The sequence below is a fragment of the Setaria italica genome, chromosome IV (genome assembly GCF_000263155.2).
Source record: "Setaria italica strain Yugu1 chromosome IV, Setaria_italica_v2.0, whole genome shotgun sequence".
NCBI lineage: Eukaryota > Viridiplantae > Streptophyta > Magnoliopsida > Poales > Poaceae > Setaria > Setaria italica.
In genome coordinates, this window is record NC_028453.1 from 36022074 (window position 1) to 36033971 (window position 11898).

The 11898-nt window shown below is 48.2% G+C and overlaps 1 protein-coding gene across 1 annotated transcript; it reads right to left on the bottom strand.

Moving 5' to 3' along the window:
* Positions 1 to 257: 257 nt before the first annotated feature.
* On the bottom strand, positions 258 to 1472 carry LOC101773927 (dirigent protein 3-like). The gene has a single exon (XM_004966001.3). It carries the CDS (start codon positions 1128 to 1130, stop codon positions 462 to 464), a length of 669 nt encoding a protein of 222 aa, XP_004966058.1. The 5' UTR covers positions 1131 to 1472; the 3' UTR covers positions 258 to 461.
* Between the last annotated feature and the right edge of the window lie 10426 nt (positions 1473 to 11898).

Consider the following 11898-nt stretch of genomic DNA (forward strand, 5'->3'; position numbering starts at 1 on the left):
GTTGTGAAAAATGCTGAAAGTAGTATTTTTTGAACATGCTGATATGCATTTTCGAAAAATGTTGAATCTAGTATTTCTAAATGTTGATCTATTTTTAGGAAATGTTGAACGTAGTCTTTCGAAATGTTTATTTTAAGATACCTAATTTGGACCTAATGGCTTTAAAGCCACAGTGCTTAAACAACTTTCAGAAGTTATATAAGAACCCCCACTTGGCAAGCCAATTGTTCAAATCCCAGACGATATATAGTTTAAACTTTGAAGCAGAAAAATAGTATTGGACTCCATGGTCCTGAAGAGTATAAAAGACGAGAGAGGGAGGGACAGTGGAGGAGCTGCCAATCTGCCATCCAACGTAGTGCCAAGAGTGCGTAAAAAAAATAATCACCTCATCTCCAAATAATGATCACCTCATCTCTCCATGTAGCATTATTTGCGGTTGAGATGTTTGCGCTAGAGCTCTACTCGATCGCAAGTGATGACCCATTGCTAGGAGCAGCAGCATTCGCCGGTACAGACATGTGCACGATCAGCTCCACCACAATATACACCTCGGACACCACCTTGGCCATCCTCCACAGCACGTAGCCGGCGGCGCGCCGGAGTTGGCCCGTCCCGCCGACGATCGCGAGCTCCGACTTGTCGTCGTAGATCCCGACGCGGCCGGCGATGACGAAGGTGCTGCCGCTGCACGGCCCGTCGGTGAGCGCGACGGTGACGGCGGCCACGAGGACCTCCTCGTGCTGGGAGGACAGCATGTAGGTGCCCTGCGCCCGGCCGACGGAGCCGGAGTCGATGCCGGGGCCATCGGTGACGAGGTCGTCGATGGCCATCGTGTCGCCGAAGTACGCGCCCTTCAGGGACTTGTGCGGCGGCCCGGCGTTCCGGATGAGGTGGATGGCCGTCTGCTCCGGGCCGCCGATGATGTCGTGCATGTATAACCGTAGGTGCACCGGGCGCCGGCGGGCGTCCGCGGAGGGAAGCAAGAGAACGATGACGGCGACGAGTAGTAGCAGTCTAGCAGATGCTGCGGCTTTGCAAAGCTGGCCATTGTGATGAGTTTGTGAGATGCTGGTTGCTGGAATATATCCAGGATTTATTATAGTTGGGCTTAGCAAAAGCAATTTCATAATCCTTATTAGGCCATCTGTAGAAGCAATTCGTCATGGGGAAAACAGAATAGTGATGAAGCATAGTATGAAATGAAAGATCATGTACGACTATAATAAGGTTGTATTCCAGTGCACAGAGTGTTGTCAACAAAGAGCAATGAATTAGGATGCTCATCAGCGGAACCTCAGTTTTTGGGTGCAGCAAACACCACAATATTAGGTTTCCTGTAGCGAAATTTACCAGTAAGACACAACTATTGTAATATCACAGTTGACAACTCAGTAAGTGTTTCAGCCCATGTATTCATGTGGTGGGATTAGTCCCACTTGCTCATATGGCCAACTGATCCAAACCATCGCACACATTGGGATGGCTTTCTTCGGCCTGTAAGCAGGTTTAAGAGAACGATCATATATGGTTGCCCATCCTTACCTCTTTTCTCTCCTTTTCCGTTTGTCGCAGTCTGCGTCTTCCGAGCCGTGAAGCATCTTGATAATTTGGCTTGTTGTTGGCCTTTTCGCCCGGTCAAGTTTGACGCAGGTCAGACCTGTCTGTAGGCATGTTCTTGTTGGCAATCCATTTCTAGCAATTTATACCCGGTGCCTATCTTACTATTACTAATAGGAGGCTTCTAACCTTCTTTTAAAATTTTCGGGTGAAGCCACCTAGAATTCATATAGAAAAATAGAGAAATCCTATAAATTCTCACAAAAAAGCAAAACATCCGACCATAAATCGATAGATTCAAATCATCATAGCTATTGGATCTATTATGTTTTTTAAACAATTACCCACCTATGCCATTATGAAAATAGCCTAAAGTAACCCCCTAAATCTATATATAAATTACCCACCTCTGTTATTATATAAAATAAACTAAACTAACTGTCACGCATGCACCCTAGGCTCACGAGTAGACCTTGGACGGCCCACTAAGGGGCGTACTCGGATGTGATCAGGACAAGGGATAGGTCTATCCCACTCGGACTAGTCAAGTATGTGTATGGAAAACTACTCGGGTCATACCGAGTAGAACTCTGTAATAGTACTCGACTAAGACTCGGATTTGTAACCCTGCCCTCCCGTGTATATAAGGGGGGCAGGGACCCCCCTCAAACAGAACAACTCTAGTTCATCCAAGATCAATACAAACCAACACACAGGACGTAGGGTATTACGCGATCTAGCGGCCCGGACCTGTCTAAATCGTGTTTCTTGCGTCACCATTGATTCCTTGATTCTCGACGATCCTTACCGCACAAAAGACCACCTAGGGTACCCCCTAGGCGGGTTGCTGGTCTAAAACACCGACAGCTGGCGCGCCAGGTAGGGGCTCTCGTCGAGTTTCTCAGCGGGAACTCAATGGCCACGGTCATCATCAAGCCCGTCTTCATCATCGAAGCGGACGCCACCTTCGTTTTCGGATCCTAGCTCTGCATTGCTGACGGCTCTGGTTCATTGCAGCGCTAGATCATCAACGCCTAGGAGAAGAAATCAGAGGATCTGGTTAGAAAAAATCAAGATTTCAAAGTCGACAACTTCAAGTTCGACTACGCGTCGGACTCGACTTCGATTCGGACTAGTCGGTCCCGGTCACTTCCCAAGTCGGTTTCGACTCCAAAACAGTTTCCGCACAGACTCCGCCATGCAGCCGAAGTCCACCAGGGTTTTCTTACTCGAATCCAACTCGAACTCGGGCACGACGAAGACGACGACTCCGATTTGGTTTATCCGCCAGAAATACCACTATCTGGTCCAGCCCAAGGATTGGTAATAACCTCAACATCACAAGGCAGATTCGTACATTGGCCGAGTTTGAGACCACCTCCTCTTTCCCGTGACTACGACTCACGCCTTGTCGCTCATATAGACAACCTCCCGTATTAAGAGGGTGTCCCACTCACTTCCAATCGCGAGGAAAGCTCCACAGAGATTGCAACATCAAGCTCCGGAAGCTACTACCCGGACAGAGAAGTCCTTGTTATTACTCAAAATAACAACCCGGGTACTAGCCAGAACAGAACCCCCAGGCGCTTAGCACAACTCGATAACATCTCAGAAGACGAGTCTACAGCTGACGCCCCACAAGATGAAACTTCTGATCAAAGAAACCAAAGGAGGATGCGCAACGCTACTCGAGCCGAGCGACGGCAGTTGATGGCCACAAATATTCCCATCACAAACCTTGAAAGGGCTTTCGACGCAGTCCAGGCTTAAGAGCACAATACTCCACTTACGACAATCGCCTCAATCAATATTTTAACGACGTTGATGCCTCAAGACAGGGAAAACGAAGCCACAGCTCAGCTCGTGCAGCGCGGCAACGGACTAATCGCACAACTCGCGGAGCAAGCCTACAAGCTACTTGACAAAGAATCACCAATTTCGTCTGTTCGTCGCATCACAGCTCACCAAGAAGGCAGCAGGGGAGCTGCAGCCAACAACGATGCCCCAAGAAACGACAATGAAGTCGTCAACCAGCCTCGGCAACACAGCCAAGGCCTAAGCAAACACAAGACCCCAGCACGCCATAAGGATGTTGGAGAGGCCAGCTGCACCAACTCGATAAAAAGTATTCGCCCTACTCGGAAGAACCACGAAGTGTCAAACTTCAGTGATCTACAAGAAATCCTCAATAGTCAGCGCGAGCGAGAAGTCGACAACTACAACCAATTTCCTGCTTTCACAAGTCGGGTAATGAAGATAAGACTACCCGATAAGTTTAAGCCAATAGGAATCACCAAGTACGACGGCAAGCAAGATCCTATTCAATGGCTATGATGCTACTCCTTGGCAGTTCAGGCAGCTGGGGGCAATAACGACACCAAAGTCATCCACTTCCCCATATGCATGGAACCCACACCATTGACGTGGCTTGAGTCACTCAAACCCAAGTCAATCGACTCTTGGGCAGACTTGACAAAGGCTTTCACCAACAACTTCGCCGGCTCCATGGCTAGACCGGGCAATAAGATTGACTTAAGTCAAATTAAGCAAAAAGAAGGCGAGACCTTATGCGACTACTTGTGTCGATTCTTCGAAAAGAAGGCAACCATAGTTGACATTTCAGAAACAAACGTCATCGAGTGCTTCCAGAATGGACTCTACGATCGACGGACATACCAAGACTTTGGTCGCCGATGGCCAGCTAATGTCAAAGACCTCAAAGTTATGGTGCAACAGTGGGCAGATGAAGAAGACAAAGAGCGAGAATGGTTCGGCTCCCACCGCAACCGTGGATGCGACAACAACAACAATGACCAGGATAGAACCCGGCACAACGATACCCGAAACAACTTCTCGGGTAATCACAATCGCAAAAGGAAGCCCGACAACACTGTTGCTGCCATGACCAACTCCGGGAAAAAGGGATCCAAAAAAACGATGAAGGACCGACCTTCACCGAACTACTCAAAAAGCAGTGCCCATGGCACCCGACTAGCAAACACTCGGCAATAGACTGCTACAGCATGCGCCGAGTAATGCAAGACTTACTCGCGCCTCCACCCCCTGAAGAGTACACCAAGAAAAATGATAAGGGCAAGAACAAAATAAACAATGACGAAGAAGAAGAAGGCGACTTCCAGATCGCCTCAAAAACTGTCAACGTCATCTTTGGCGGAATCCCAGGCACCGCATCCAAGCAAGCCAAGAAACTCGTACTCAGGGAAATCATGGCCATCGAACCAACAGATCCAACACCGCTAAAGTGGTCAGAAGTACCCATTTCCTTCAGCAGAAAGGACCAATGGACCAAGTTTTCAGAACTAGGCCGGTTCCCCCTAGTACTCGATCCGGTTGTGGCAGGCTCGAAGTTAACCAAAGTTCTCATTGACAACGGAAGTGGGCTCAACGTCATTTTCGCCAAGACATTGAGGAAGATGTGCCTCAACGTTACAGAAATGCTTACTCCAACGGATTCACCCTTCTAGGGCATCGTACCTGGAAACGCAGCTATACCACTAGGACAAGTCGTCCTTCCAGTTACCTTTGGAACTAAGGAACACTATCGCACCGAGTACATCAGATTTGAAGTCGCTGACTTCGAGACATCTTACCACGCCATACTCGGAAGACAAGCACTCGCCAAGTTCATAGCCATACCACACTACGTTTATTTGGTACTCAAAATGCCAGGCCCCAAGGGAGAACTAACGCTACGAGGAGATCTACGGCGATCCTACGAATGCGACACCGAAGCCGTAGAAATCACTGTGACTTCTCAAGCACCTAGCCCCATGCAACAAATCTTCACAACTTCAAAGAAGCTCCATCCAACTGAACTCGAGATCCCAGAAAACAGGTCGGGGTCTACAAAGGTGAAACCCGCCAGCGAGCAAGACTTCAAACCAGTCGACCTCCGAACGGGTGACTCCTCCAAGACAGCCCTGATCGGAATAGGGCTAGATCCTAAATAGGAATCCGCGCTCGTCAGTTTCCTTCGGGCTAACCACGATATCTTCTCTTGGAAACCGGCTGACATGCCAGGTGTGCCCAAGGAGCTGATCGAGCACTCTCTAAATGTTGATCCCAAAGCTACCCCAAAATGGCAGCGACTTCGCAGATTCGCTCAAGACAGATGAGAAGCAATCAAGAAAGAGTTGGCCAAGCTATTCGCGGCAGGGTTCATCAAAGAGGTCTTTCACCCTGACTGGCTAGCAAATCCCGTACTCGTGCGTAAGAAAAACAACGAGTGGAGGATGTGCGTCGACTACACCGACCTCAACAAGCACTGTCCAAAACAGCTTTCATCACACCTTTCGGAGCTTTCTGCTACAAAACAATGTCCTTCGGACTAAAGAATGCTGAGGCAACCTATCAACGAGCTATACAAATGTGCTTCGAAAAGCAGTTTCACTGCAATGTTGAGGCTTATGTCGACGATGTTGTCGTCAAAACAAGGAACCAGGAGGAACTCATCCCTGATTTGGAGGAAACTTTCTCCAGTCTACAAGCTTTCCGATGGAAACTCAATCCTACTAAGTGTGTCTTCGGAGTACCTTCTGGCAAGTTACTTGGGTTCATCATTAGCCATAGCGGCATTGAAGCCAACCCGGAAAAAATATATGCCATCACAAACATGCAAGCACTAGCTAGCATCAAGGATGTGCAGAAACTCATAGGCTGCATGGTCGCTCTCAACCGGTTCATCTCGAGACTTGGAGAACGGGGAGTACCCTTCTTTAAGCTTCTCAAACGCCAGGACAAGTTCAAATGGACGGAAGAGGCAGACAAGGCACTAACACAACTCAAAGACTTTCTGTCAAAGCCTCCTGTACTCACCACTACTTCTCCGAATGAAGACTTGCTCCTATACATATCAGCTACTACTCATCTCATCAGCACGGCAATAGTAGTCGAACGGTCTGAACCGGGCCACGCTTACAAGGTCCAACGACCTATCTACTTCATCAGCGAAGTACTCTCGGACTCCAAAACTCGGTATTCACCAATACAAAAGCTCTTATACGCAATCCTGCTCACCTCCCGGAAACTGCGCCATTATTTCCAGGAGCACAACATAACAGTCATCTCTGACTTCCCGCTCGGCGAAATTCTTCACAACAGAGACACCACAGGTAGAATCTCCAAATGGGCAGTTGAACTCGGAGCTCTCACCTTGGATTTCAAGCCAAGGACAGCTATCAAATCCCAAGCTCTGGTCGACTTCGTGGCTGAATGGACTGAAAACCAAGTACCAACACCAGTCGAGGTGCCGGAGCACTGGGTAATGTACTTCGACGGGTCCCTCAAACTTGAAGGGGCCGGTGCAGGTGTACTCCTTATCTCTCCCAAGGGAGACCAGGTAAAATATGTACTGCAAATCTTCTGGGAAGCATCAAACAACGAAGCCGAGTATGAAGCACTGCTACACGGCCTTCGCCTCGCAATCTCCCTCGGCATCAAAAGACTACTGGTGTACGGCGACTCACTAGTCGTTATAAACCAAGTCAATGATGAATGGGACCGTAACAAGGATAACATGGACGCTTACTGCAAAAAAGTTCGCAAATTGGAAAACAAGTTCTCAGGCTTGTAGTTTCATCATATCGTCCGCGACAACAACGTAGCCGCCGACGTATTATCCAAAATAGGCTCAACTCGTGCAGAGGTTCCAGCTGGAATTTTCGTACACGAACTGCACAAGCCGTACATACCTGAACAAGTTACACCACCAGTAGTCCAGGCTGCTGACGCCACTCGAGAAATCTTGATGATAGAAGTCGATTGGAGAACACCCTTCATTGACTACATCAAAGATCACAAGCTACCATCTGACAAAAATCAGGCTGAGCAAATCTCCCGACGCGTAAAAAATTACATTCTAGTCGGAGACAAACTCTACAGGAAAAGTGCATCATCAGGGGTACTCATGAAGTGCGTTACCCGTGAAGATGGCCAGGAAATCTTAGAAGAAATACACAAGGGAATCTGTGGCAACCACGCGTCTTCGCGAACAATAGTTGGCATGGCTTTCAGAGCGGGCTTCTACTGGCCAATGGCTCTGGCCGACGCTAAACAACTAGTTCAAAAGTGCAAAGGTTGTCAATTCTTTACCAAACAGTAGCATGTACCGGCCTACAAGCTAGTCACAATACCTCCAACGTGGCCGTTCGCCTGCTGGGGGCTTGACATGATAGGGCCATTACCAACTGCGCTAGGAGGATTCAACCGAGTACTCGTGGCAATCGACAAATTCACCAAGTGGATCGAGGTCAAACCAGTAACTTGCCCCAAGGCAGACCGAGTCCTTTACTTCTTGGATGACATCGTACACCGATATGGTTTTCCCAATAGGATCATCACAGACTTCTGGAAATATTGTGAGAATAGTGGAATCGACGTTTGCTATGTCTCGGTCGCTCACCCGCGAGCTAATGGACAAGTCGAGCGTGCCAACGTCATGATACTCGATGCTCTCAAGAAAAGACTACACGACGTCGGCAACACCAAAGGCGGTAAATGGCTCAAGGAGTTACCCAACGCTCTGTGGGGACTATGAACCCAACCATGCAAGATTACTGGGCTCTCGCCCTATTTTCTCGTGTATGGCTCGGAAGCCATACTACGCGCCGACATCATGTGGAAGTCACCTTCAGTTGAACAATACGATGAAGAATTGACAGAAGAAACAAGGCAAACAGATCTAGACAGTCTAGAAGAAGTAAGATGCGCAGCGCTAGTGCAATCTGCCAGGTACCTTGACGGTTTGAGGCGTTAACACGACCGTAACGTCAAGTAATGATCTTTTAACTTGGGAGATATGGTCCTCAAGCGAATCCAAGACACGATAGGGTTGCATAAACTCAATTCACCATGGGAGGGTTCTTACATCGTATCAAAGGGTACGGGACCCGGATCGTACAGACTGAAAGAGCTTTCAGGAGAACAAGTACCAAACTCTTGGAATATAGAACATCTTTGTCGCTACTACCCATAGCAGTACCCGAGTAATTGCCTCAAAACAAAAACTCATGTCAACTACTTGAGCCAACAGCTCGACTACCAACTACAAGATATACCATTTTTGCCCCAAGATTATCAACTCAACAAGCATCACTGCCCTGGTACAAAGTTTCAGTGGATAAGTAATTCTTTACTCAAGACCGAAGATACATCAACAAGTTACATACGAGTAAAAGTACCCGAAAATACAAAAGGACTACAAGCAACTGCCTACTGGCGGGCTGCATTTAAGCCTCAGGCTTTTACTATATCACAAGGCCACTCAGGTCTGCAGCCTACAATGGGGAGGGCCTACACGCAAGGAAGCTACGCAAAATGCAACCATATCCAGGTCCTCTACCCAAGGCAACACTAGGAACTCCTGCATCGCCACTGCCTTGATAGCGGCAACGATGAATCCTGCGCGACGCGCCCAGAGGGAACCAAGGATGCTCTTTTGCTAGCCTTGCCAAGCCAACCCACTCTACGGCCACACCTCCACCTCTAAGAGAGCGGGATAAAGACCGCGGCACTTGTCACCTATCACTCGCGAGTTCCAGCGTATACGCCACTGGATCACGAGCTGCAAGATAAGGCGCGCGATGAAATCTCCTACGAGGATTCTTCTAGCATCGCGGCTATCCCTACGAGCGCTGGAGTCTGTGGAGGAAAGGTGGCCACAATCTACGAGGAATCTTCTAGCACCGGTGCATTCTTTGATGGCTCTCTACACTCAAATAACAACAACCGATGGCAATCCATTGTTACTCCAAAACTTGATTCGGGTCGACCTCCAGGAGGAGCTATTTATAGCCACAAGCCATAACTACCACCCACCTAGGAGTTACTATATGCCCATGATCAATGAGTCTGACGACTTCTGACTCTGCCCATGAGAAAGCATTCATGCCACAAAGGACAAAAGAGTACAGTACACCCGTGCATCACCAAAAAGCGGAGTACTCGACAGCATCATGACTACTCGAAACTCAAAACTACTCCAGCCAAGCACGGCCTGCGCTCGATGTTGGAGGTATGCCCTAGAGGCAATCATAGAGATGATGATATTCCATTTGTATCCATGATTTGTATATTGTGTTCATTGAATATCCATTAAAGGCTACTTGAATTGATTTGCAATTATATGAATTGTATGTGAAACTCTTTACTTGTATGGTTATTCTAAAGTTGTCCCTAGTCGGAGTTCATGTGAGGACACACATGAATATTAGACTAGCACATGTATTAGTTGATGACTATGTTTCACAAGTCATGGACATGGAGATGTTGAACTAATAATGTGGACACATGTGGAGACATGTGTTAGGACTGACCCAACACGAGAAGTAGTTCTCTCTTTAAACAACATATACGCTTTGTCCTTAGACCTGAGATTGTCGCATGTATTCTAGATGTGGATCGACCTACTTAGGGGCTATCAAACGCTACGCCGTAACAGGGTAGTTATAAAGGTAGCTTTCGGGTTTGTCAAGAAGCATGCTATGAGACATGGTCAATCAAGATGGGATTTGCCCCTCTCTAATTGAGAGTGATATCTCTGGGCCCCTCGAGTGATCGGATCCGAAAATGCATGGCCATGCTACGTACGGTTAAGAGTTAACCTACAAAGGGATTCCGAATCACAGGATCGAGAAAGAGCGGTCAGCTTGAAGCTAGACCAAATATCGTGAGGCAAAGGGAATAGCATGTATATTATGTTGTGATGGTTCGTCTGATATGATCTTCGTATGCGTATAGGAGTTGGCACGTCTTGCTAGAGGCCGCTACCGACTATTGGGCCGAGTAGGAGTACTCGGGCCATGTCTATACGTATCCGAACCCATAGGGTCACACACTTAAGGGGCTGGAAGCCCAATTCGGATCTGATCCGAGTTGGATTAGGTTTAGGAGTGCTAATGGGCCTCGGATCCAGAGGCCCATCAGGAACCTCTATAAATAGAGGGGTGGGGGCGCCCTAGGGTTTACACCTTTTGGCTGAACACACTTGCCGCGCCTCCCACGCCCTCACCTGTTGCAACTCGCGGATCTAGCAATCCGGCTTGCGACGCTTCCTCCCTGCACGTGTGGATACCTTGGAGGTGTTGCGCCTGCAGCACTTGGACGAGCCATCGACGAGCCGCCGACGAGCCACGACGAGCTGACGACGAGCCGCGGCACCGGAGGCGATCTTGCTGTGCACGTGGACGAGCTGCTGAGGAGCCGCTGGACGTGATCGACTACGTACGACTACGTTGTTCGACTACGTACGACTACGTGATCGTCTTCACTGCACCGACGCATATCTACATCTTCCGCACCAGTAGTGCGTCGAGTGGTAATCCCGTGATCCTTATACGGCAGTTCTTCCTGGTTATACGCGGTAGAAATTTTGATTTGCGCTAGCGTAGCCTACCTCGTATCCCGACAGTGGTATCAAGAGCCTTAGCTGCTTAGTTTTGGATTCGGGATGTGTGCATATGGAGATATGCGAGTTTTCTGTTTGATCTATGTCCTGGTTTCGTGCCCTTGCTGCAATGGTAGTGTAACGACATACTCCTACCGGTCGGTTTCCGCCATCGGAGTTAAGTGATACACGTAAATCCAGTTGCAGTGAGGGAAGATCAATATGATTGGTCGAATCGAGATCCAGGGTCATACGCCAGGCGCATTAGATGTACAATGGTAGATGGGATCTACTGCCGGGGTCGGGATTTTGCCGTATGCGCATGCTTCGGTAAATCAGCCGTAACTTTTCGGTACGATCTCGGATCGAGGCGATTTCTGTACAAAAATTGATCTACAGAAAAAGTTACACGTGAATTTCAACGGCTTAGCCGTTTTCGGCGAAATTAGATTTGCCAAATTCGGCTTGGAAGATGGAGTTTCGGGCCTCCGAAGTTTGGAATGTTAGGACGCCTAACTCTCTTTTGCAGGATGTATCTTGTGATCAGTATGGCCCCCCTTGTGTATGTGATGCATGTGTGTAACTAATTCGTGACCTGCGTGTTGCGCGTACGGCAACACGGCAGGAGCCATATGTGTTGTCACTTTATTGTATTTAATGGTCTGCGTACCAATCTGTGATGATCCAAGCAACTATGTAATCTTCATTACTAGATTCTTTACTAGCTATTAGACGTAATAGCATGCTCTAGTTCTTGGAGGACTCATCACCAGGAGGATGGCGCACATGGAACATGGAGATGGAGATCACCATGGTGAACAGGTTCTATGGAGATGGAGATCACCATATGAAAACGGGCCATACTGTGTCACGAGCTGTGTGAATGCTATTCTGTTTATGTTTTACTTTCTGCATGCTGTGATGTTAGAAGTAGA